The following is a 27598-nucleotide window of genomic DNA, read 5'->3' as shown; positions in this document are numbered from 1 at the left end:
AAGAGTAACTGCCACGATGGAATCTCTGGCATCACGCCAGCCTGCTGATGCCTGTGGCAAGGGGACTTTCTTCAGCTGCTCCTGAGTGAAGTGCTCCACGTATGCCTTGAGGGGAGACAGTAGCACCTTCCACATGTGCTCCTTGTGAACCTCAAACAGCTGGAGCGGCACAGGGGTCACCCATGACCGGAACAGGGCCAGCAAGAGCAGGCAAGGGGCTTCTGGGGTTTCTCTCTGTGCGTTGTTTTCATGGGGCCAAGCAGATGAGGAGGAAGACTCTTAAAGGCTACTGGCCCTGCACACACCAACTGATTAAGGGCAGAAGAGGCATCAACCATGATGCTATTAATTCCTCTCACAAGCAGCTGAAATATGAAGAATTCAGGTTTTTTTTCATCTTTACTCTTCAATGTTAAACTTTTTAAGAAATTCACAACTTCTAGAAAATCATTCCTGAAGAAGTCATGGGACAGTAAGGTGCAGAGTGCTGGCTGACATTTTAGAATGGGATTCAGCAAGGTCTGTTGAAAGCTGGGGAGAATGTCCACCAAAACTGAAATCCAGAGCTACCGTTAGTTTCCAGTGAGTGCCTTCTCCTTTTCAGGACCTCTGTAGCTGGAGACTGACAAGAGCAAAAACTAACCTGTAAAATCCCAAACAAACAAAGCCCTGGCTGATTTTTTTTAACATCATCGGTGGTGGCAAACCTTGGTACTATGAGAGTAAACTTGATTTTGGAGACCAACCAATGAACATTTGATTCAAAGCACAGTGTGGTTTGAGTGGCTGCAGTGGGCAGGTAGTCAATCAGGGCTATGATTATCTGTTTCCATTTCATAAACCAGCCATCTGTGAAGGTAACTTTAAAAGAGCTACACCACTGGAATAGATAGTCTCCCAATGGGAATACTAGAAAGAACAATACTCATTTCTTATGTGTAGAGATACGTGTGTGAAACCTTACTCTAGTTACTCTGCAGATCCTCCACCTTCTTTAAAGAAGTTTAAGCAATTGGAATGGTCCCCAGAGAAGTTAGCATAGTCTTTTTCTAAGGAGCTAAGTATGTCTCCAACCCAAATCCTAGAACGTTAGAGCTTGAAGGGAAAGCCAATTCTAGTTTCTTCTCCACATAACCTTTGGAATACCACATATAGCCTGCTTATGGTATTTATGTCCAGCTCTAGTCAGGGTCCTATTACATGATTTCTCCAAATATATCATCTGCATCTAGCTCCAGCCAATTACTGGGTTTGCTTAGTCCAAGAGTGTCTTTAGATTAATGAACAGTGGCCTTTGCCCCAAAGCTCTGTGGATGAAGAAGAAAAAACAGATAAATACCTTGGTAGAAATATTGATTACATATGTTTTCCAGCCTCATGGCATGACCCCTAGATGCCTGTATATTTGCTTGGTTTTCCATCATTCTAGATACCACTAAGGTGCCTGTGTGCCTTTTCAACAGTACCTAGATAAGACCCACAGCAGTGGGAGCTTCATGACTGTGCCACATTATTCCATTTAAATGATGCAGATTCCTTTTAAATCTGGCAGTCGCTGAGCTGGCATCCCTCTCTCAGCCTGAGTCTCAGAGCTTAGGAAAAGTGGGAACTTACTTTGTATCTCTGTTTCCTGCTCCTGGACAGACTATAGCAGTTTTGACTTTTCATTGTCTGGCCATCCTCTGCCTGGGCCTCGGCTCATTCTGTGTGACCTTGACCTCACTTCCCTCTCTGAGCCTCAGTTTCCACACTTAATGCAGTGGAAGGATTAGTTGAAATTACCTTTTACAGACCCTTCAAGTGTTAACAGTAAAAGCTATCATGGATCGAAAGGTGTGTGCCACACTATCCTTTATACCTCCCTTTCATTTTTTTACCTGCACAGCACTTTTTAAGAGTTAGTTGTATTTACTTTTTTTAACAATTTTTTTTATTTCTTTGAGAGAGAGACAGAGATAGCGACAGAGATAGCAAGAACGAACATGAGCAGGGAGGGGAGGGAGAAGAAGGCTCCCCGGTGAGCAGGGAGCCCAATACGGGCGGGGCTTGATCCCAGGACCCGGGGATCATGACCTGAGCAGATGCTTGACGGACTGAGCCACCCAGGTGCCCCAAGCGTTAGTTTTATTTTTATCAGAGTTAATACATGCTCATAATTTAAAGGAACAATAGGTTTTTAAGAATTATGACAAAAGCAAAACAAACTGGCCCTCTTTTCCCCCGTCATTTACTTCTCCTCAAATGCAGTCACTTTTAATTCAACTGATTCTTTTATTTACCTCCATATGTTGTTTTTATGTTTATATTTTATGCATAATTCAGGTATTTTTTAACTGACAACCCACTTTAGAAGTTGAAGATTTAACTGTTCTTAACCTCCTTGTCCCTTACCTACCCACATATACTTCCCTATCTTAATACCGTGATATTATCATTTTGATTAGATTGAAATTCAGCGTTTTGTCATCGTAATTTGTGGAATGCTGTTTTCAATTGAGCCAAGTAGTGTACTATGATTACTTTTCCTTTGTTGCACATTTTGTTTTCAAAGTAAATCTTGTTGATTTCTTTATGTGTTTTTTTTGCTAATACTTATTAATTCAACCTAAACTCTCTTACTACGTACATCTCTCATTATGTTCAAGCACATTATATATTCTATCCATATCAAACTCTCAAAAAGAAGTCTCTTCTGAAGCCTTCTGAGTTCCTTGACATCTTCACCTCCCTTTCATATTATTCCCAGTTTGCTCCTTCTCTTTGTTTTCCCATGTAAATCTTAGATTGCATGTTTAATTTTACATGAAATTTTTTTGTTTTCTTTGAAGCTTCTCTTCATCCCTAGTGTTCTGCAGTCTCACCTAGGATGAGACACTGCCATACTGGACCCTGTGTGTGCCCATCCTTTCTTTAGTTTCTTGAGATTTTCTTAAATTCTTTTGTCAGTAATTTTCTCCCACTTCTTTGTCTCTCTGCACTCCTCCTGGCACACGTTATTCAGAGGTTGAACCTTTTGAACTTGTTCTGTAATATTCTTAACCCTCTTTATTCTTACCCCTATTCTCATTGACTTTTTGTTCAACTTTCTTCAAAGCTTTCCTCAACTCTGTTTTCCAAACTTTGTGTTGAGCTTCTCGTATTTAGTATCTTACTTTTAAAGTATCATTATCCATTATTCTAGTGGCATTTTCCAAAGGGTGTTTGGTGGAAAGCCAGTCCTGCAAAATGATCTGCATAAAAGAATTTTACATACATTTAGGAAATTTGTCACATACAGTTAGGAAAGGCTTATACTCTACTTTCCCACTCTGGGATATTTGCATCTGCTATGAAGAGCTCTTTTTTGTTTTCTGAATTTTTTACTCAACTGTTTTTTTAGGTTCACAGCAAAATCAAGCAGAATGTCCAGAGATTTTCCATATACCCCTGCCTCCACACATGCATGGGCTTCTCCATTATCACCATCCCCCACCAGAGTACAAAGTACATTTGTTTCAAGTGTGAAACACTTGAACCTCCATTGAAACATCATTAGCACCCAAGGTCCATAGTTTACATTAGGGTTCTCTCTTGGGGCTGTACATTCTATGGGTTTTCACAAATGTATAATGACATGTATCCACCATTAGAGGATAATACAAAATAGTTTAACTGCTCTAAAAATCCTCCATGCTCTGCCTATTCATCCGTCCTTGTCCCCTAACTCCTGGCAACCACTCATCTTTTTACTGTCTCTATAATTTTGCCTTTTCCAGAATGTGATGTAGTTGAAACCATGCAGTATGTAACCTTTTCACATTGGCCTTTTCACTTAGTAATATGCATTTAAATTTTCTTCATGTCTTTTTCATGCTCGTTTCTTTTTAGGGCTGAATGATATACCATTGTCTGGCTATACCGCAGTTATCTATTCACCTACTGAAGGACGTCTTGGTTCCTTCAAGGTTTGGGTAATTATGAATTAAGTGGCTGTAAACATCCATGTACAGGTGTTTTTTTGTGGACATAAATTTTAAATTTCTTCAGGTAAATACCAATCCTTTGGAATGAGATTGCTGGATCGTATGGTAAGAGCGTGTTTAGTTTTTTAAGGTACTGCCAAACTGTCTTCCAAAGTGGCTGTACCATTTTGCACTCCCACCAGCAATGAATGAGAGTTTCTTTTTCCACATCCTTGCCAGCATTTGGTGGTATTAGTGTTCTGGATTTTGGCCATTCTAGTAGGCATGTAGTGGTATTTCATTGTTTCAATCTGTATATCCCTAATGACATACAGGGAAAAGCATCTTGTCATATGCTTATTTGCTATTTGTGTATCTTCTTTGGCAAGGCATCTATTTAACAGCATTGGCCCAGTTTTTAATTGGGTTGTTCATTTTCTTATTGTTGAGGGTTTTTTTAAAATTCTTTGTATATTTTGGAAAACAGTTCTTTATCAGGTATGCCTTTTGCATATATTTCCCCCACTCTGTGGCTTTTCTTCTCATTATCTTGATTGGGTCTTTCACAGAGCAGAAGATTTTACTTTTAATGAGTCCAGCTTGTCAATTATTTCTTTCATGGATCGTGCCTTTGGTGTCGTATCTAAAAAGTCATTGCCATTCCTGAAGTCATCTCATTTTTCTCCAATTTTATTTTCTCGGAGTTTTACAGTTTTGAATTTTACACTTAGGTCTGTGAATTATTTTGAGTTAATTTTTGTGAAGGGTATAGGGTCTGTGTCTAGATCCCTTTTTTTTTTTCCCCCGCATATAGCTGTTCAGTTGTTTTAGCGCCACTTGTTGAAATGACTACGTTTTTCTCTTTTGTTTTGCCTTTGTTCGTTTGTCACAGGTCAGTTAGCTATATCTATGTGGGACTGTTTCTCAGCTTTCTATCTGTTCCATTGATCTCTTTGTCTATTCTTTCACACTGTCTTGAATACTATTAGCTTTATACTGAGTCTTGAAGTTGGGTAGTATCAGTCCTCCAAACTTGTATTGTGTTGGTTGACTAGAGTTTTCTTGCCTCTCCATATGAACTTTAGAATCAGTTTGTCAGTAGCCACAAAATAACCTGCTGGGATTTTGATTGAACTTGCATTGAATCTGTAGATCAAGTTGGAAAAAACTGACATCTTGACAATATTGAGTCTTCCTGTCCATGAACATGAGATATCTCTCCATTTATTTAGTTTTCTTTCTTTTTCTTTTGTTTTATTTTATTTTATTTTATTTTATTTTATCCTAAGTGTACTCTTTAATCCCCATCAGCTATTTCACCCATTCCCCCCAGCCTCCCCTCTGTCAACCAAACTCAGTTTATTCTCTATAGTTAAGAGTCTGTATGTTAAGAGGTTTTTTTATTATTATTATTTCATTCATCAGAGTTTGTAGTTCTCCTTATATAAGTCCTGTACATATTTTGTTAAGAGTTATACCTAAGTATTTTATTTTTGGAAGTATTAATGTAAATGGTACCATGTTTTTAATTTCAAATTTCACTCATTCCTTACTGTTACATAGGAAAACAATTGACTTTTATGTATTAACCTTGTATCCTGCAACCTTGCTATAATTGTTTATCAGTTCCAGGAATTTTTTTTGTCAATTCTTTCACATTCTCAACATAGACATTTGTGTCATCTGTGAACAAAGAGAGTTTTATTTCTTCCTTCCCAATCTGTATACCTTTTATTTCCTTTTCTTACCTTATTACATTAGTCAGGACTTCCAGTACATGATAAAAAGTTGTGGTGGGATGCCTGGGTGGCTCAGTTGGTTAAGCGTCCAACTCTTGGTTTCAGCTCTGGTCATGTTCTCAGGGTCGTGAGATCAAGCCCTGCATCAGGTTCCGCATTCAGTGTAGAGTCTGCTTGAGATTCTTCCCTGCCCTACCACAATTTCTCTCCCCCTCTGCTCCTCCCCCTGCTCACTCTGTCTAAAATAAATAAATACATAAAATCTTAAAAAAAAAAGAAAGAAAAGTTGTGGTGAGAGTGAACATGCTTACCTTGTTCCTGATCTTAGTGGGAAAGCTGCTAGTTTCCTACCATTAAGTGTGATGTTAGCTGAAGTTTTTTTCTGGATAGTTATCAAGCTGAGGAAGTTCCCCTCTGTTCCTAGTTTGCTGAGAGTTTTTATCATGAATGGGTCTTGGATTTTGTCAGATGTTTTTTCTGCATCTATTAATATGATCATGTGATAGCTTTTCTTTAGCCTGCTCATGTGACGGATTACATTAATTGATTTTTAAATGTTTTGAACCAGCCTTGCATACCTGGGATAAATCTCATTTGGTTGTAGTGTATAATTCTTTTTATATATTGTCGGATTTGATTTGCTAATATTTTGTTGAGGATTTTTGCATCTATGTTTATGAGAGACATTGGTCTGTAATTTTCTTGTAATGTTTTTGTCTGGTTTTAGAATTAGAATAATGCCAGCCACCTAGAATGAGTTAAGAAGTATTCTCTCTGCTTCTATTTTCTGTAATTAGTAAAACGTATTTCTTAAATGCTTAGTAGAATTCACCAGTGAATCCATCTGAGTCTGGTGCTTTCTATTTTGGAAGATTATGAATTATTGATTCAACTTCTTTAATAGATGCAGGCTATTAAATTATCTTTTTCTTCTTGTATGAGTTTTGACAGATTGTGGATTTCATGGATTGGTCCATTTCACCTAGATTATCAAATTTGTGGGCCTAGAATTATTCATAGTATTCCTGTGTTATCCTTTTAATGACCATGGATCCATGGTGGTGTCCCCTCTTTTATTTCTGATATTAGTAATTTGTGTCATCTTTTTAAAAAATTTAGCCTGTCTAAAGGCTTATTGATGTTAATCTTTTCAAAGAACCAGCTTTGGTTTCATTGATATTTTTTTTCTTCTATCAACTTCCTGGTTTCAGTGTCATCAATTTCTGCACTAATTTTTATTATTTCTTTTTTTATGCATACTTTAGATTTAATTTGCTCTTTTTTTCTAGTTTCCTAAAGTAGAAGCCTAGATTATTGATTTCAGATCTTCCTTATTTTCTAATGTACACACTTAATGCTATATATTTCCCTCTATCCACAGCTTTTGCTGCATCCCAGAAATTTTGATAAGTTGTATTTTTATTTTCATTTAGTTCAAAATATATTTAAATTTCTTTGGAGATTTATTCTTTGGCCTATGTGTTATTTATAAATATGTTGTTTAACCTCCAAGTATTGGGGGATTTTCCACCTCTCTTTCTGTTACTGATTTTTTATTTAATTCCATTGTGGTCTAAGAGCAAACATTGTATGATTTCTATTCCCTATAAATTTGTTGAGGTATGTTTTATAGCCCAGTATGTTGTTTGTCATCATGAGTGTTTCATATGAGCTTGAGAAGAATGTGTGTTCTGCTGTTGTTGAATGATGTAACCTATAGATATCAATTATATCCAGTTGATTGATGATACTGTTGTGTTCAGCAACATCCTTACTAATTTTCTGCCTGCTGGATCTGTCCATTTCTGAGAGAGGGATGATGAAGTCTCCAGTTACAATTGTGGATCCATCTGTTTATTCTTGGAATTCTATTAATTTTTACCTCTCATATTTTGATGGTCTGTTGTTAGGTGCATATACAGTAAGAATTGATATATCTCCTTAGGTAAATGACCTCTATATCATTATGTAATGCCCCTCTTTATCTACAGTAACTTTCCTTGCTCTGTATGTAGTTTGCTACATCTCAAATTAATATAACTATCCCCACTTTCTTTTAATTAGTGTTAGCATGGTATATCTTTCTCCACCCCTTTACTTTTAATCTATATGTCTCTTTATATTTAAAGTGGGTTTCTTGTAGGCAACATATAGTTGGGTCTTGTTTTTTGATCCACTTTTAGAATCTCTGTCTATTTATTTATTTATTTATTTATTTATTTATTTATTTATTTATTTGAGAGAGCAGAGTGAGCAAGAATAGGAGTGGGGGGGGTGGGGCAGAGGGAGAAGCAGGGAGCTTAGCAGGGAGCCCAATGCAGGGCTTGATCCCAGGACCCTGGGATCATGACCTGAGCCAAAGGCAGACACTTAACTGACTGAGCCACCCAGGTGCCCCAGAATCTCTGTCTTTTAATTGGTTTATTTAGACCATTGATATTTAAAGTGATTATTGATATAGCTAGAAAATATCTGCCATATTTGTTCAGTTTTCTATTTGTTGTTGCCTTATTCTTTGTGCCTATTTTTGTCTTCCACTTTTTCTCTACCTTTGGTGGTTTTATTTGAGCATTTTATATGATTCCAATTTTTCTCCTTTTTTAGCATATGTTATACTTCTTTTTTATTATTTAGTGATTACCCTAGAGTTTACAATTACATTTATAACTAATCCAAGTCTACTTTCAAACAGCACTGTACCACTTCACAGAAATAATAACATGTAATCCTAATCCCTCCTTTCCATCCCTCTTATGATTGCTGTCATTCATTTCAGTTGTACAGAAGTGTAAGTAAGCATGTGTATATATACATAAACATACACAATCAAATACATTGCTGTTAAGAATTAGAAAATTAAGTTTCTATTTTGCTTTCATCTATTCCTTCTCCAGTGTTCTTCCTTTCTTTATGTAGATTTTAGTTCCTGATCCATATTATTTTCCTTCTCTCTAAGGAATTTCTTGAACCTTTCTTGCAAGGTAATCTACTAGCAACAAACCCCCCCCCCCCTTTTTTTTTTTTTGGTCTGAGAAAGCCTTTACTTCTTCTTCACTTTTGAGGGATAATTTTGCAAGGTACAGAATTCTAAGTTGGGGGTGTTTTCCTTCAACACTTTAAGTATTTCACTCCAGTCTCTTCCTGCTCACATGGTTTCTAAGGATGTAATTTTTAGTGTTGCTCCTGTGTACGTGAGGGGGCTTTTTGCCTCTGATTTCTTTCAAGACTTTTTCTTTATTTTTGATGTTCTGCATTTTTATATAATATGCCTAGTTGTAGGGGGTTTCTTGGTACTTATCATGCTTGGTGTTCTCTGATCTTCTTGGATCTGTGGTTTGGTGTCTGATATTAATTTGGGGAAATTCTCTGTCCTTATGTCTTCAAAAATTTCTTTTGTTCCTTTCTTTCTTCTCCTTGTGGTATTCCTTCTGTGTGTAGTGTTCCCACAGTTCCTAGATAGTCTCTTGGTTTGTTTTTTTTTTTTTCTGTCTTTTTTTCTCTTTGCTTTTCAGTTTGGGAAATTTCTATTGAGATGTCAAACTCAATGATTCTTTTCTCGTCCATGTCCACTAATAAGTCTACTAATGAGTCCATCAAAGGCATTATTTTCTATTACACTGTTTTTGATCTCTAGCATTTCTTTTTGATTCTTTCTTAGAATTTCCGTCTTTGCTTACATTGCATATCTGTTTTGCATGCTGTCTACTTTATCCTTTAGAACCCTTAGCATGTTAATCATCGTTCTAAATTCCCAGTCTAATAATTCAACATCCCTGCCATGTCTGAGTCTAGTTCTTATGCTTTCCAGCCTAAGGCTAGTTTCTTACGCGTGTGCTTTAATCTTGTGCTCTGTCTCTTAAAACTGCAGCTTTTGCCTTTTAGTATATCTTGTAATTTTTCTCTTGATAGTCAGACATGATGTACTAGGTAAAAGAAGTTGTTGTAAATAGGCCTTTAGTAATGTGATGTAAGGTGCTGGGGGAGGAAGATATATTCTATAGTCCTATGATTAGGTCTCAGTCTTTTGAGGGGCCCATGCCCCTAGACCGTGAACTTCACCGGTATTTCTTATCCTCCCTTCCCTTAGATGGGACAGGATGGCTGGAGGGGGCTGGAATTGGGTATTTTCCTTCTTCTGGATAGGTTAGACTCTGATCAAATCCTGGCAGGATTTGATAAAATAGCTCTGGCAAAATAGTTTTTCCTGAGGGCAGGCCTTGTTAAGAAGAGTAGAACACTCTGACATGTTTTTAAATGGTTCCTTTTCTGCACTCGCTGCTGGAAGCATGAGGGGATTTTTCTCCAGTATTCACTATGAGAACATTGGTAGAGCTCCTGAAGATAACTCACAAAAATGTGGGACATCCCCCTCCATGACTGGGTCCCCCCCCTGGAGTCTTTAACTCTCAGACTTGTCCACACTAAACTTCCAGCAATTCATCAATTACAGTTTAGATTTTCCTACCTTGGCATTAGTTACTGTGGAGGTTTCTGCTCGTGGGTTTCTGCTTGGTAAAATGTGATTTTCTGTATTCACCTATCTCTCCAAACTTGGGTGGCAGCAGTTTACCCTGTGACCTCACTTCTCTGATAGATCTAAAAAAGATTATTAATCTTTCCATTTGTTCAGCTTTTTACTTGTTGTTTGGTTGGAGTGGCCACTTCCAACCTCCTTATATACTGAACCCTTCTCTGATGTGTTGTTTGTTTGTTTGTTTGTTTGTTTGTTTTTTAACAACCTCTGATTTCATGGGTGCAGTACAAAACTGAAACAGGACAGTTATAAATATCTTCACAACCTTAAGATTAGGAAGGATTTTAAAAAATAAGACAAAAGCATAAACTATAAAAGAAAAGGTATATAACCTTTTATATACCAGAAAAGAGTGATATCAATATATTCAACTATATTAACAATAAGACAGCTCATCTCTCTTCCACATGGCATCATTTGGGGTGGCTCAGTTGGGGCTGGAGAATCCAATTCCAAGATGGTTCATTCACATGGCTAGCAAAATTGGTGCTGGCTCTTGGTTCTTCTCTACATGGACATCTCCAAAGGGTAGCTTGGACTTCCTCATACCATGGTGGCTGCATTCCAAGAGCAAGTGTCCCAAGAGACAGGAAGTGGAGGCTTCCTTTTCATAAGACTTAAGCCCCAAAATTAGCATAGCATCATTTCCACCATATTCTACTGATTAAGCAGTCATGGAGCTCAGATTCAAGAGAAGAATAGACCCTACTCCTTTATGAGAAGAGGGTCAAAGTATTATGGACCATATTTACAAACCACCTCACTCTACTCTCTGGACATAAATTACTTACATTTTTCCCACTTGGGAAATTTATTCTTCTTGCAAGATTCTCCATTAAAAGTCCCATCCCTTTACAACATCAGGCTCTGGATCTAGGATCTCATCATCTAAATCAGATCCACGTGCAAAGGAGACCTCTCAGGTGCAGATTCTCAAGTGTAGTAGCTCCTTGAGTGTAGTTTTTCTCAATCTGAAGATCTGTGAACTAAAGAAAAACATTGTCTGCTCCCCACATACCAACATACAATGGTGGGACAGGCATAGGATAACTTACAGATAACACCTGTTCAAAAGGAAGCAGTGACTGGTCTGTAGAAATTCTGAAATCCAGCTGGGCACATGTTGCCAGTTCCTTACTTATTAGATCCAATACTGCTTTCCTGGGGTTGTTTTCCATGGGTCTTGGTTTTGTCTCCTGAATCATCCTTCCTTTTCCATAGGAAAACTGAGATTGCTTTCTTGGTCTTCGTCCCATCTATAAAAGGTTTGGGTCTTAAAGGATTCTTTTCATTTTGTACCATTTCTGTCCCTTTGAGTCTGAGCTGGCGATGCTTCCACCAGAATGGCTCTCTTGGAAACTTGAGGGGTTTTCTATGAATGCTATTGAGATTTCCTTCATTAGACAAAACCACACCTTGAACCTTCTGAAGCTAAGCTCTTCTCTACTTTGGGCTTCCTGTATGGCTGCTTTGAGACAATGCCCTTGAGATTCTTAAAAAACTTACCATTTAAGGGAGAGAATCTGCAAAAGTGGCCCTTGAGATTCTTCAAGGGCCTTTTGGTCAGAAAGAGCATGAAGCATACATAGTCTTAAATCATTCTGGCCCCTTAACAAAATATTTTATTGCCCCATTCTGGATTTGACCCTTTCTTAATTTAGAATTGTTTGTCTTCTGGAAGGACTGGAAATGAGAAGCACTTTATTTGTGGACTCTGTGAGTCCTGGGCTTATTTTTTATGCGGTTTTTTTTTTTTTTTTTAAGCTCATCTCTCTCATTTTGTATTTTTGTCATAGGCAGTAAGAAGCCACCTGGCACTTTCATTACTTTTGTCTGAAAATCTCTAGCTATTTCACTGAGTCCACCAGGTATATTTACTTCCTGGTTCCAGGTTACTGCAGGTGACAGTTTGTCAAACTCTCCATCACTACGTAGCAAGTGTCTCCCATCCTCCATCTTCCAGTAAGATTTTCCTCACTTGCCTTAAGCTCTCCCTGGCAGCCTCCTCAAAACCTGTAGGTGTCCATTCTCAAGTTTCTCAGGAAGCATTGTCAGGCTGGACTAATAGGGATAGAGATGGTACAAAATGAAAAGAATCCTTTGACCCCCAACCTTTAAAGGCTTCTCTTCAAGCCCCTTTATGCTTTCACCCGTACCCTTTTTGGGGCCCTTTATTGCTTTTTTCTGGTACCACAATCCCTTTCAGTAATCTTTTGCTACATAGCAAACCACCACCAGACTTCATGGCTTAAAACAACAATGTGGGCAGGGTGAGGTGGCAATCACTTGCGTCGTTCCATGCAGTGTCAGCTGAGGTGGCTTGACTAGGATCAGAGGACCTCCTCCCACCATATGGCTGACAAGTTGGTTTTGGCTGTTGATTTCTCTCCACATAGACCTTGCCATAGGGTGGCTTTGCCTCTTCACACATGTTAGTTAGGTTCTAAGAGTGAATGTCCCAAGAAAGAGGACATGGAAACTGTCAGCTTCTTAGTTAAGCCCTGGGCCCAGAAACTGGTACAGTGTCATTTCTACATAGTCTGTTGGTCAGGTATCACAGAGATTGATGGAAGGGATGTCAAAGGTTTGGGAGCCGTGTTTTTTATTTATTTATTTTAAGTTTTTGTTGTTGTTGGGGTGGGGGGGAACAACTTTTTTTAAACTGTCACGGTCTTCTAAAGGTTTTATAGCTTAGGGGTGTCTGGGTCGCTCAGTCGGTAAAGCATCTGCCTTCCACTCAGGTCATGATCTTAGAGTCATGGGATTGAGCCCCGCGTCAGGCTCCCTGCTCAGCGGGGAGTCTGCTGGAGATTTCTCTCCCTCTCTCGTACTCATGCTCGCTCACTCTCTCTCTCAAATAAACAAGTAAATCTTTAAAAAATAAATAAATAAAGGTTTTATAGTTTGCCTTTTATATTTCACCCTTTAATCCATGTAGAATTTCTTTTTTGTAGTTATCACTGGACTGGTTATATTTTTTCCTTTTCATGTGTTTTAATTAAGGAAAATTTATGTGCAGTGAAATGTACATATCTTAATGTACAATTACATGAGTTTTAATCTGTGCAAGCACCACGTAACCACAATCCCAGTCAAGATAAAAATCATTTCTACCACCCCTAGAAGTTACATCATGCCTCCTTTCAGTCAGCCTTCTCTCGTATCTTTTTTTTTTTTAAAGATTTTATTTATTTATTTGTCAGAGAGAGAGACCACACGCACAAACAGGAGAAGGGGCAGGCAGAGCAGGCAGAGGGAGAAGCAGGCTTCCCGCTGAGCAGGGAGCCTGATGCAGGACTCGATCCCAGGACCCTGGGATCATGACCTGAGCCGAAAGCAGACGCTTAACGACTGAGCCACCCAGGCATCCCCCTCCTACCTTTATTCTGATTTCTATTCCTGTAGATTAGACTTCCTTGTGCTTGAACTTAATATATAAATGGAATTATACTCTATGTACCTTTTGTATCTGGTTTCTTTGACTAAAAATAATGTTTTTGAGAAGCACCCTATCAGTAGTTCATTCTTTTGTACTGCTAAGTGCTATTGTAATAAATGAATATACCACAATTTGTATATGTATTCTCTTATTGACAGACATTTGGGTTGGTTCTAGTTTTAGGCTATTATGAACATAGGTTGCTATGAACATTCTTATGGGTGTCTTTTCGTAGATCTAGGTCTTCGTTTATTTTGACTACTCTTCTTACCTCTTGGAGTTCCTACATTTTTACTTGTTTTGTTTTCAGTGAATGAGTCATATCATGACATGCAAGTCCTAGCTGTTTCTTAACAGACGTCACCCAGTCCTTCTTTCATTAGATCTGCCTTCACACCCACCTCCAGAGGTACCTGCCCATTCTTCACTCTTTTGTGAATTATAAGATGAAACAGCTGGGTTCTCATCTTTGCCCATTCTTGGTTAAGGATTCGGCTTTCTTGGGTCTACTCAGTCAATTGCGACTTGGATTATCTGCTCTCCAGCTTCCAAAATTTTAAGCTGTCTCCTTTATTGTGTGACTCATTTTGGAGGGTTTTAGGAGAGAACAGAATTGAATGTGTATTTCAGTTCATCTTGCTTACCCTTTACTTTTCCCTTCCTTCTTTTCCGCCTGTCACCTTCCACATCCTGCCTTTCTCTTACTATTTTCCATTTCCTTCTCTCCATCTTGCTTTCCCTTCGAATCAGGTGAGGAGTCCTCAGACAGCATGTTGCACAGCTTCCTCACTTAACAGAGGCTAAAGCTGAGGCCCCCTGGATGAGGACGCAGTCCGTCCACAGCCAACACAGCTACCACTCTTAGCTTTTTTGCCTTTAATAGCAAGAAAGACCTTTTGCCCACCTGTTCCTCCTTCAGCCGTGTGAGAAAGCAGAGTACCCTGCTCAAGTAGGTCCTAGAAGGCACATCAGAAGAGAGGATGTCATAGCTGAGCAGGCTGCTGTGGGTCCTGTCCAGAGACCAAGGAAGCACCTCTGTTGCAGACTGCCTCATACTCCTGTCCTCCCTCTGTCCCCCACCCAGCAGCATGCCAGCTAGGGACTACAGTAGGAGAGTGCCCAGCCAGATGACAGGGGAAACTCCTGAAACACACAACACTCTCTGGATGGGCCCCTCCGGCCCTTTCTGTGGTTTTCTTCATTCCCATGTTTGTCTATTTTACTACTTTGGGCCTGGGTGTTAATGCAGAAGATAACAAAGGGACTCCGAGGCCCAGAACAGAAACCAGATGACACATGGTGTGACCATTCTAAGTGCAAGGCCAAACACACACACACATACACACTCCGGCTGACATTGCCTTGGCCCCTACCACTCCTTACACACGTAATAGGAGATACAAAGACTGTGTGAGGTGACCGAGTCCTGAACATGAAAGGACATACATCTAGGGAATTGTTTAGATTCCCTTTTCAGTGCACAGAAGACAAAGTACAAGTTCTGTGCCTTGGCTTTTGGTCTGGGCTGTCCTTCCAGCAGGCTGTGTTCCCAGAGCCTTTGGTCATGCAATTTGGGCTGGTTGCAGCTGGACACAGCCACCCTCTGCCCCCTCCCAGGGTTTCACCAGCCTAGCAGCTGAGAATCCTGCTAGGGACCAGAGCCCAGAGTATGTGAGACAGAAGAGAGCACTGTTCTGTCACTTCTGTACCCCGGATGCTCTTTAATTTGCTTTGACTCTTTGTCTCTGCAGTTTGTATTTACTTGAACAAGAATGGCAGCCCGGGCCCCCACTTAGATAAGAAGAAGGTCCAGCTGCTCCCTGACCATTTTGGGCCAGCCCGCGCCTCCGTGGTGCTGCAACAGGCTGTCCAGGCTTGCATCGACTGTGCGTACCATCAGAAAACCGTCTTCAGCTTCCTGAAACAGGGCCACGGCGGTGAAGTGATCTCAGGTAAGCACCCTGGGGCTGGTGTGGCCTCCTAGCCAGGGGGGCAGGCCTTCTCCCCTGGCTGATTTCTGGCAAGGCCTCCTGGTTCCTACTTCACGCCTACAGGCTCTGGAGAAATGGGAAGGGATTCCATTCCGCTGAGAGTCCTCCTTTTCAACTCCCGGAACCCCTCTGAGCCTTATGCACACCTCTGCCAAGTAGAATACCCACGCAGACTCTGCTTAACCAAGCCTCTAGGCAGACTCCTGTCCTGTCTGCCTGCTCGGCCTCTGCATACAGGAAGTAGATGCGTGTTGCTGTAAGGGCATTCCAGAAGAAAGAATCCAGAGGGGCTACACTGTGGCAATAGGAGCTTCTCCAGACTGCCACAGCCTCCTCTGGCCTCGGGGGACCACGGGACTCTTGTCATGTTCTTCTCACTCCTTAGCTGCCCGGTCCTAAGCCAGCCCTGTTACAAGAAGTTGAATCCCAGGGCAGAGTGGGAAAAACCATTCCCTCTCTCTGTCTCCTGCTCTGTCTGATTCAACTGCACTGTGTTCTGTGTTTTTTGTTTTCACTGAGAATATTCACTTTTCCTGCTGTGCCATGGTTCTGTTTCAATGTTCCCAAGTCCAGAACCCCACTCCTTACCTACCAAACCTATGAAGACTTGACCTGGAGCCTTCGGTCTCAACTGCACGATACTGCATAGTCCCCCACCCCTTCCCTCTAACAAGTTGCAATAGCCAGCCTCAGGAGAGCCAGCTGACATGGAAGACCCCAGGAGTACCTGTATTCTTGTAGAAGACCCCATAAGTAACTGTATTTTGTTAGCACACCTTTAATGAGCCTTTATTGTATGTCAGAGGTTATTTCCAGACCCTGGCCAGGGGAGGGGGAGGAGAGATGACAGGGGAGAGGGGTTCTAATATGTGAGAAATGCATGCAGGGTAGTGGGAGAGCCCAGGTGAGGGAGCAGTTGGCTGTGTGGAGGATGAGGGCAGGCATGGAAGGCATTGTTCTAGGAGGCTGAGGACTGCTGGGAAATTAAGCCTTCCTTTCCTTCTGGGGCCGAGGCTTCTGTGCAGTAGCCTGCGGGGACCCGCCCTGCTTTGCCGCCTCTGTGGAGTTGCTGCCACCCACAACTTTTCTAGGGTTCTTCTTGTGCCCTGAAACTGGATCCTGAGAATGGCCTATCTCCCCATTTCCTTGCTGCCCTGAGACAAATGCAAAGGCCTTCTGCTTTGTAAGGATTATACAGATACTTCTTGAATAGAAATAGATAGGGAGTAAAATAAAACCAAGCGTGGAATGGTTCCGAATGTTGCTGAAACTCTAGTGCCCTCCTACAGCTCAGATCGTGCACCTAAACTGTTGCTGGCAACAGCTGTATTCTCCTCGTCTGCCCAGTTTCTCTGTTCTTGGGCAGTTCTTATGGAAAGAGAACCCGAAATGAGCAGATTTCCTGGAGAAAACCCAGCCAACTGATGGAGCAGATAGAGTTATGTTCACAGTTGTTTTCACAAGTTGAGTAAAATCACTTCAGAGCCCAGGTGCACCAGACCTGGCCTGGCCACTCCCATTTCAGCAAGCCCTTTGGAGTTGGAGGCAAAAATCAAACCCTTGAGGGAGGGAGGGAGGGAAGTGGAAGGGAGGGGAAGGGAGGGAGGGAAAAACCCGGGCACTGATTGCTTTGTGTAACCAGGTAAGCAGGAGGCAAGCGGGAGGCTGGGCTCCTCCTGCCCCTCGCTGCCCTGCACTGCCAGGCTGACGTGCTCAGCCCTGTTTCCTTCATTCCACAGCCGTGTTTGACCGTGAACAGCACACTCTCAACCTCCCAGCCGTCAACAGCATCACCTACGTCCTGCGCTTCCTGGAGAAACTCTGCCACAACCTTCGCAGTGACAATCTGTTTGGCAACCAGCCCTTTCCACAGACTCACTCGCCCCTCACCACCACCGAGTACAGCCACAGCCACGACAGGTACCTACCAGGTAGGAGCTGGGATGGGGCCTGGGCTGAGAAGGGGGCACAGGGCTAGTCGCAGCGCCAGCCAGGGCCCGGGGCCGGCCCTCACACCTGCCAGCCCGGCACCCACGCTCCAGAGACCTGGCTTTGCGTCCCTCGCCTTGGCCGCGGCGCCCAGGACTCCTTGGTCCCTTCCCGACTCTGCTCTCTCCAGCGTTTTGTCTCCTCTCTCTAGGGTTAACCTTCTGTCCTCTGGATTTTTATCCCTAGAAAACGGTGGTTCACAATTCCCTTTCTGAGCCCCACGCGGCCTGGGGAGCCACCCCGAAGTCACAGCACCCCTCCCCGGGCGAAGCCAGCAGCAAACGCCTAAGGGAACTCTCCCTTGGTGACAGGAAGGTTTAGTCTCAGGCCACAGATTAGGAAATGTGCTCCCCGGTGATTGGCCGTCCACTCTTTCCTTTGACCCGTGCCAGCGTGCTCGTCTAGCAAGTCAATTCGAGCTGGAAAATCGCTCTCTCAGTTAGCAGAGCAGACCCGCGGAGGCCGCGTGGCCTGGCCTGATCAGTGACTAAGCACTTCCGAGAGAGGTTGTGGAGGGAAGGGAACTGAGTGTTGCTCACCTGGAGCCCGGGACCCAGCATGACAGGGAGGGGAGCAGAGCTCGGCCCCATGCGTAGCAAGTAGGTCGTGGAGAGAGAGGGGCCTCGTCCTGGGCAGAGGAGCAGAGAGCTGGTGTGGTCAGTGGGCCGTGCTGTCCGTCGCTGAGGGAGCCGAAGTCTGAAAGGTGCCCCCTCTGACCTGCCCAAGTCTTGTTCCCATGCTGCCTCCCCCAGCGTCTTTTTATCATTCTCTTAATTCACTCCTGATAAAAGTGCCACTTCTCGAGAAGGTGCCTAGGGAAGTGACTGCTCACCCAGCGCCCCAGCCCTGCCTCCATCTAGACCTCTGCACCCCAATGAGCATTGCTCCTATGACTTGCGTGCGGGGCAGAAAGACAACCTGAATTTCAAATACTCCTCGGGAGGGCCAGACTGGCCTGGTCCCTGCAGACATGTCTGTGCCCCCTCACTGCTCCATATCTTGGGAGGGAACTTCTTCTCTAACCTGCTCTCTTGCTTGCTTTCATCATCAGAATCTGAGAAGAGAAAAAAACGTTCTTAGCATGTTGCACTGGGGGACTGGGCTGGGCACGGTGGCGGTGGGGCAGACAAAGGCAGCTGGTTAAATATCCCTAGCTGTTGGCCTTCAGGAACTCTGAACTGCACTCAGTAATGAAAGTGAGGCCTCCCTGAGCTTCTGCAGGAATGGATACATGAGAGGGGGTCGTGTACACTTAGGCTAGCTGCTAGTCTAGAGAGAGATTTCTCCAAGAACCAGGAACCCAGAATTCTTCAGTGGAGTGGCAGCATTAAGAACGAAGAGAATCGGGCGCCTGGGTGGCTCAGTTGGTTAAGTGACTGCCTTCGGCTCAGGTCATGATCCTGGAGTCCCGGGATCAAGTCCCGCATCGGGCTCCCTGCTCGGCAGGGAGTCTGCTTCTCCCTCTGACCCTCCTTCCTCTCATGCTCTCTGTCTCTCATTCTCTCTCTCGCAAATAAATAAAATCTTTAAAAAAAAAAATTAAAAAAAAAAAATAAAAAAGAACGAAGAGAATCAAACTAGTAGCAGTGGGCCGAGACTGGCAGGGATGTGCGCACTGGGCCTGCGGTCACGGAGGGAGTTTGGAATTGAGGCCTGAGGTTTCCTGGGAATTCTGTTCCAGTTTGCATCTCTCTGATTCAGCTGCCAGATAGGAGGAAGCAAGCTTTAGCCACTCTGCCCTCTTGCCTCACCAACAAGAGACAAAGACCAGGTTATCACATTCCACCATTGGCTGCCCCTCTTCCTGCCCTCATTTTCAGACAGATTCAGCCAACCCTCTGGGCCTTCCTGTGCTCACTCTCTAACTTCTGTGTCCCATCCTGGGTGCTTAGCAACTTGGCTGCTCTCACCCCAGTTTCTGTTTGCTTCCCTGAAGTGAGCATTCTAATTGTGCCCAGACAAGCCAGAGCTTTGCCTAGATTTCTCACTCCTCTGTGCTCCTTCGCTTATCTTTCCCTCCTGCTTACCTGCCTGCCTGCCTTCCTGACTCTTTGCTCCACCTCTGATCATCTGTCATTTCCTGTGCTTTCCTGATTACTTACCCCCGCCTCTGCCAAAGAGTCTGATCTGCACAGGGCTATCTTTTGCTTTGCCCCTTGGATCTGGGGTTTCTCACTCCCACTCTTCTGCCGGGCTACACACTTCTGCTAGTTCAACATCCAAAGCTACCACCTCTCTTATCTAGGTACTTACGGAGCCTTCCCATCCCCTGCCCTGCAGCTTGTCTCCACACTACCCTAGCCCTTAGGGTCTTGGCCTGACGGACCATGCACTTCTGGTATAGCAGATAAGTCATCAAATGCAGATCCCATTAGACTCCCTCATCTGAGGTGAGACTTGACTTTTTTCCTCCAGTATTTTGTTTTGAAAAACTTAAAACCTACAGAAAAGTTGTACAGAGAGTACAGTGAGCAAGCATGCAGTCTTCATCTAGATTTACCACTTCACCTTTTGCAATATTTACTATACCTGTTTTCTAAGTCTGTGTATTTTTATTTACTGAACCATTTGAGAGTTAACTGCAGATGAGAGACTTGATCCTTAATAAACTTCCCTATGTGTCTCCTAGGAGCAGGGAACACAATACTGTTCTCGCACTCAAGAAATTTAACATTAATAAAATCTACCAGCTGATATATATAGTCCATATCAAGTTTCCCCAGTTGTCCCAATAATGTCGTTTTAGCTGTTTTTTCCCCCTAGTCCAAGATCCAGTGAAGGACCATCCACTACATGTGGTTGTTCTATCTCTTTACTTCGCTTTTTCTGCAGCAGCTTCTCAGACTTCATTTTCTACCTTCCATGCCATGCCCTGGGCATTTTGGAAAGTGCAGGCTGGCTGTCCGACACTCCGCGCCAGCCACTGTACTGGCCTCTGGTGAGCCAGAGGTGAACCGGCTCCATCCCCGCTGGGAAAGCGTGCCCGCGGAGAGGGGGCTGCAAGGACACGTGCGTGTGGGGTGAGCCGGAGTGACGAGCAAGGTGAAAGCAGAGGGCAAGCAGGGTTCCTGGGGGGAGACAGTGTCAGATCAGGGTCGCTTCTTCAGAACTCCCCACGCGGCTGTGTCAGGTGAGAGGCCTGTGAGGGTTAGGTGAGAGAGAGCTCCTTCGGGCCCTCAGAACTGACAGCGTGAGACAGGAGACGGCTCATTTAGCTGTCCCAGGGACTCTTCTCTCAGCTGTAACTGAAACCACCCAGCATTCACCTCTGGGTCTGCTGCTTGGGGATTGCCCAGATTCCTCTCTGCTGGAGGAAGAGGTTCATTTGTCCCATGGCAGTAAGTTCCTTGTGCCTGTCTTTCTAGTTACCATCCTGGTCTTCTGAGCTTATAAAGAGGTTCTTCTGCCAAAATCCTAAAATTCACAGGATTAAAGCCAAATAATGGTGAAATCTGTTAGGATGCCCCTTCATCCCCATGCAGGGTTTCCTCATAGAACTGTCAGCGTTCTAAGATGACACAAATGTTCATAATTAATAGAACTGAGTCCGTTCTTCAGTCAGTCACTCAACCCAGATTTTATTGGCTGCACAACACCAAGTTCTGGTTTAGGCATGGAGGGTTCCACAGTAAACAGGAGTCCAGGTCCTTACACCCAGAGTTCATAGCCTGGTAAAGAAGAGGAACAAATAAGCAAACAGTTCATTTGTGGTGATATGTACTTTCATAGGACAAGTTCAGAGTTCAAAAGTTCAAACCAGATGTCAGGGAAGACTTTCCAGAAAATATATCTAAGCTTCCACCTGAAGCAGCAGGATAACCCGGTGAAGATGCCACAGACCCAAGATGATGGAGGAAGGGAGTGATGAAGAATGCTCCAGTTGACTGACTAGCATTTGAGACCGTGAGGGACAGAGGATCAGAGGAACCAGATGTCTGGCACAGCTGAGATCCGCGGTGGCAGGGAGGCTTGTGGAGACAGTGGCCCAGTCGGAAAAGCTAACTGACCACGTTAGTGGCTTTATGTCACTGAGCAGCGAGGACCCAGGGAAGGGACATAGTCAGGCCTGTGCTTCAGAGAGGTGGCTCAGGATCCTGTGTGGGAGATCGGATTGGTGTGGAGTGACACAGTAGGCAGGGAGACTAGCTGGAGGTTTGTGTGGGACTCTATGAGTCCTCTTAGATTTGGGGATAATCCTTTCCTTCAGTATCCAAATCTAAATAACATAAAATGAGGGCGCCTGGGTGGCTCAGATGGTTAAGCGTCTGCCTTCGGCTCAGGTCATGATCCCGGGGTCCTGGGATCGAGTCCCGCATCAGGCTCTCTGCTAGGCGGGGAGCCTGCTTCTCCCTCTGCCTCTGCCTCTCTCTCTCTCTCTCTGACTCTCATGAATAAATAAATAAAACATTAAATAAATAAATAAATAAATAAATAAATAACATAAAATGAATCTCCACCCCACATAATTCAGACTAGGTTTCCTGCTCTGACTCAGTTCTTATCCCCTCTTTCCCTGACCACTCTCCTAGCTGACAGTCTCTCCCTAAGCTGCTTTGCCCCAACATTTGATCCAGTTCCTCAGCCTTCATTTCCCTAAGGAAAAAACGAATGCAAGGCTGTTGAATGTAATAAACTTACAATGAAGGTTTTTTGGGGCGGGGAGGGGGAGGCAGAATTGCCACAAAGAACAGAAAGCATTTTAACATTTTTGTTTTATCTTAATGTTTATCAGTGGGGGTGCCTGGGTGGCTCAGTCGATTAAGCGTCTCTTGATTTCGGCTCAGGTCATGATCTCCAGGTCGTGCGTGGGATCCAGCCCTGCATCAGGCTCCACTCTCAGCAGGGAGTCTGCTTGAGACTCTCCCTCTCCCTCTCCCCTCTTCCCCCCCCATTTGTGCTCGCATGCGCTTTCTCCCTCTCTCTCTTAAAAAAAAACAACTTTGTGTTAATGTTTATCAGCTGTTACAGGATATATCTTAACTGGCCTCTTTAACCTTAGGCCTCAGCCTGCTGCCATTTCTGGGACCCACGCTGAGTTTGGGGGATATTCCTCTCTGTTCTCTATTCCTTCTATCCCATACCTCCTTCTTTTCCAGCTACCAGCAGGCAACTCCAAATTACTTTATCATGTAAAATAATTTCATTTCCTTTGGTCTCAGCTTTCCCCAGCCTTATCTTTCATAACCACAATTATATAAATATAGCAATATAATTATATAAATGAAGAAATCATGTAGCCCACCCAGATCTACACTTTCAACAACTCAGAGAACAAAGACCGACGCTATTGGTGGGGCGATTTGTGCCATCTTTCCTGTGTTTTTTTCCTGCCTTCCTGTGGATTAATCCAGCTTTTTTATTATTTTGTTCTATTTCCTTGTTGGCTTATTAGCTGTAACTCTTTATTTTAGTCATTGCTTTAGTTTATATTATACATTTTTTACATATCACTATCTACCTTAAAACCATAATCATATCCCTTACATACCGTGTAAGAACCTTACACCAGTTGTGCTTGCACTTCCCACCTCCTGGCTTTTGTGCTATTGTCACTGTATATTTTACTGCTCTGTATATTTTTAAATAGGTGATTATCTTTTTTGTGTGTGTGCGTAGAGAGAGGGAGAGAGGTGGGGAGGCAGGGCAGGAGGAGAGGGAGAGAGAAAATCCCAGTGTGGGGCTCTGTCTCACAACCCGAAGACCACAACCCAAACCGAAATCAAGAGTCAGTCACCTAACTGACTAAGTCACCCAGGTGCCCCAATAGGTAATTAATTATCTTTTAAAGACTTTTTTAACATAAAAGAAAAAATATTCTTTTAATAAGAAAGAAAAGATTCTTTTTTATTCACCCTTCATAGTTATCATTTCTGGTACTCTTCATTTTTTCAGTGTAGAGCCAGAGTTTCAGATCCCCTTCCTGCCTGAAGGACTTTACCCTTAGCATTTCTCCTTTTTATGGTCTACTGGACACAAATTCTTTCAGCTTTTGTATCTTTGAAAAAGTCTTTTTTTAACCTTTGGTTTTGAAAGATACTTTTGCTGAGTTTAGAATTGACTTTTTTGTCGTTCAGCACTTGTTAAAAGATGTCACTCCATTGTTTTCCGGTTTGCATTTTCTCAATGAGAAGTTGCTGTCATTCTTCTGTTTGGTTGCGTGGTCTTTTTTTTTTTTTCTGGATGCTTTTAAGGTCTTCTGTTTATTATTGGTTTTTAGCAATTTGATTATGCTATGCTTTGGTGAGGTTTTCTTCATGCCTCTTGTGCTTGGAGTCCACTCAGCTTCTTGGACATGTGGGTTTACAGTTTTTATCAAATTCGAAAAAATCTCTACCATTCTTTCTCCATGTATATTTTCTGTCACCTCTCCTTTGGAGACTCCAGTTAGACATATATGAATCTTCTCAAAGTTTTCCCACAGTTTAACTATGCTTTTAAAAAAATTTTTAGCCTTTTTTTCTGTGTTTTATTTTGGATAAATTCTATAGCTATGTTTAAGTTAGCTAATCTTTTCTTCTACAGTTTCTGATCTACTCTTAATCCATCTCAATGTATTCATCTCAGACATTGTGTTTTCATTTCTAGAAGTTTGACTTGGGTCTTTTTATATCTTTAGCATTTCTGCTTAGCTTGCATAGTCTTCGCTCTGCCTTCTTGAGCATTTGAAATATAGTTATAAACACCTCTCCAGTGCTCTGGTCCATGAACTGTAGCTCCCTCGACCTACCCAGACTCAGCTCCATCTCCTCAGCTCCGGGAGCTCACTGGGCTCTGTCTGATCTTCCCCTCCGTACCCCGTCGCCTGGGGACTCCAGACAGTGAACTGAGAGCAAGCCTAGGGCTCACCTTGTTTGTTCTCCCTTTTCAGGAATCACTGTCCTGCACTGCCTGATGCCCAGTGTCTAAAAACGGTTATTCATGTATCTTGTCTTTTGTTTTTAGTTGTTTCAGGCAGTCAGATGTATCTAGTCCTTGCTACTCCACCTTAGCTGGCAGTGGAAATCCAAAATGTATCCTGAATCCATGTCCATCAAATCATCTCTACTGCCTTTGTCATTATCCTCTCTCTCCTGGCCTGAGAAGTCCTTTCTGGCCTACCTGGTCTCCTTACTACCTCTCTTGTTCTTCTCTGCTCCATTTTCTACTTAAGAGCCCAAATGGTATTCTTCGGACATAAATGAGATTATGGCACTCCCCCACCTAAAACTCTGTAGTGGCTTTCTTAGAAAAGCCAGGTGTTTTTGCAGTATTCTGCATGATCTGGTCCTTGTCTACCTCTCCAAACTCATCTCTTCCTTCCGTACATTTTAGCTACACTGTTTTTCCTCATTTCCCCAAATAATTCCAAGCTGTTTTCTACCTCAGGATCTTTCTGCAAGCGACCAGGCAGCAGCACTTAGCCATTGCACCAGGGGGCCTACAGCAGATCCTTTCCATGATTAGGTTCTACCCAAGCCAAGTCAGCTCCTTGGTTCTTCCCACAGAATTTTTTGTGGGTGATGGGGCATACTGGGTCATGCTCCTATCCTTTGCAATTTTTCTTAGAGACCGAATGTTTAGATAATGCTTGGGATTCATTAGGGCCACCAATGAACCCTAAATAGCACACCTCCACTTGGACTCTTCTTCAGACCACAGCTTTTAAACATCAAGTTGTCAGAGACACTTCTCAAGGTCTCCTTATCCACTCCCCTTGTTATTTTTTGTCTTAATACCTATTCCTTTGCTTAGTAATTTTTGCAGTAGCTTCTCATTTTTTTATAAGCTTGTACTTGTCATCCTTCCCACTAGATTAGTTATTTCATGAGAGGAGGGACAATATCTGATTTTTTCCTCATTCTCAGTATCCATCACCCTGCCATATAGCAAGTATTTAACAATATTTGTTGAATGAAAGTGTAGTAGAGGATGTGGGACATGTAGTTCAGAGAAGGATTTTTTTTAATGAAACAGACTTAAGCATACATAAGAACTGTGCTAGTCTCTGGGTTCTGTGTTGGCGGAAGAATTTTCTTAGTTACATAGACTAGTTTCCTTCATTCATTTCACCCCAGGAAGGGGAAAGCATGGTTGTGAGCGCAGAGTCCTTGAATCTCAGAAGTGGAAAGTACTCTAGAGATAATCTAGTGTCTAGCCCAGCAGACAAGGGTGGTCATCTGACTTCTGCTTAAGTACTCCCAATGACAGGTTGCTCACTATCACCTTTGGCAGTCGATTTTGTTGGACACTTCTGATTGTTAAAATGCCCTCCCTTTTGAGCCAAAAATCTGTCTTATTACTCCTGCCCTCTGTTTTACTCTCTGCCTTTTCAAAAGGCCCAATCTACGATCCAGTTCTCTTCCTTTCCCATGACTGCCCTTAGGGTATTTGTCTCCCCTGACTTTTCTCCATACTGTACATTCCCAGGCGCTTTCTCTGTTGCAGGATTTCTAGCCTTATCCTCACCAGTCTTGCCATCCTCCCCTGGGAACCCTAGTTTTTAAGGTAGCCTTGCAAGGTGATACTCAGAGAAAATCTGCTTCTCACTGAAAATCAGTGAGTAAGGAAAGGTCCTTACCTGTCTGTTTACCTCTGCGTACCCCCACCCTAGCATAGCAGCTAGTACACAAATGTGTGTTCAATGAAGGAGTGAGCTCCCTCTCATGCTGACTGTTCTCGTGTCTCTAGCACATCCACAGCAAATTTCATTTAAATTGATGTTTAAATGTGAGGTTAAACATCTTTTTATAGACTGCCAAACTGAATCCCAGAAAAAAGGCAGTGATCACTGACCAGTGGTCTATCAGAAATGGAACTCAAGTCTTTCAGCCCTAACTTCTGACCCCTGGGCCAGTGGTTGCAAAGTTTCTTTAGTTTTAGCAGCAGGCCTCCTTGTTGCAAAGGTAAGATTATATGAAAACTCTGGGGTATAGAAGTGGAAACCAGAGTTGTTCTGCTAAAGCTGGGATGAGCCCCGAGCCCTACTCACTTGGCCTCCCTGTGGAGGCCACAGGAGCGCCATGGAGCCCAGCGGGAAAGCACCCCAGTCTCCCACACTGCCCTCGTCTTACCAAAGCAGCCCGGGCCTTGTCTGATCGGCCGTAAGGGCGCTAGGACCTGCTGCAGCACTGGGCATGATGCTGCATCTCTAGGAGAGATGGGATGCCATTGCCAGTCCAGGTGCCCCCCCTCCAGATTGCCAGGCCCCTCAACTCAGACTCCCTGTCTCAGCTGCCTTTCCTAGCATCGCTGAGGGGACGACACGCTGACTTGCATCAGCAGCCAGGGAGCCCCTGGTGCTGTCATAGTTATTCTTCACATCTGTGAGCTCAGGTGAGGCAAGCGGTACTATCCCTAGTGTTTGCCAGGTAAAATGAGGTCCAGAAAGGTGAGGTCACCCTGCCAGTGCATGCAGAAATCAGCTTTTTCTTGAGTTATTGCAGAGGACTTGGGTTTGCCCTCTAACTCTGAGTGAAGAAGAAATAAAATGACAACTCCCCACCTTGGTAAAGTCCATCCCATTCCATCTTCAGATGTGATGTTCTCAGCAAGACAGAGGGTGATTTTTTCCCCCATTTTACAGATGAGGGAGCTGGTGCTGAGAAAACAGACAACTTGCCTGGGATCAAACACCTAGTGAAAGGCAAGAGCTCAGGCCTAGAACGCAGGCCTCCTGTCTGCTGCCTCGATTGCCTGTTCTTGTCTCAAAAGTGGGACGCTGCTCTGGTCCTCTCTCCTGGAGAACAGGAATCTGAAAGCTCATCTGCTAAAAGGGGTGGCTGTGGCTCAGGTGCCCAGAGCTGCTCCCGTCAGAACCATTTCTGGGGAAGGGTTTCATCAGTCCCACTCCCTAAGAGAAGGGCCAATAGCTGTCTCCTACTAGACTTGCCTTTACGCCCTTGGTTACCAAGCAAGTTCAGGTGAGTATTAGAAAGGAGTCCTAGGGGGCACCTGGGTGGCTCAGTCGTAAGCGTCTGCCTTGGGCT

General features: G+C 43.2%; 1 protein-coding gene across 2 annotated transcripts in view; it reads left to right on the top strand.

The window, feature by feature from the left end:
• The window catches only part of SCMH1 (Scm polycomb group protein homolog 1), a 131112-nt gene that overhangs the window by 93111 nt on the left and 10403 nt on the right, over positions 1-27598 (top strand). For both annotated transcript variants that reach the window (XM_021683765.2, XM_044913986.1), the window contains 2 exons: positions 15405-15605; positions 17384-17575. In XM_021683765.2, coding sequence (XP_021539440.1) covers positions 15405-15605; positions 17384-17575 — 393 coding nt within the window. The remainder of the gene's footprint in view (positions 1-15404; positions 15606-17383; positions 17576-27598) is intronic.

Source organism: Neomonachus schauinslandi, chromosome 4 (genome assembly GCF_002201575.2).
Source record: "Neomonachus schauinslandi chromosome 4, ASM220157v2, whole genome shotgun sequence".
NCBI lineage: Eukaryota > Metazoa > Chordata > Mammalia > Carnivora > Phocidae > Neomonachus > Neomonachus schauinslandi.
The sequence above is the reverse complement of the archived record's forward strand: the minus strand, read 5'-3'. Positions and strand labels throughout refer to the sequence as shown.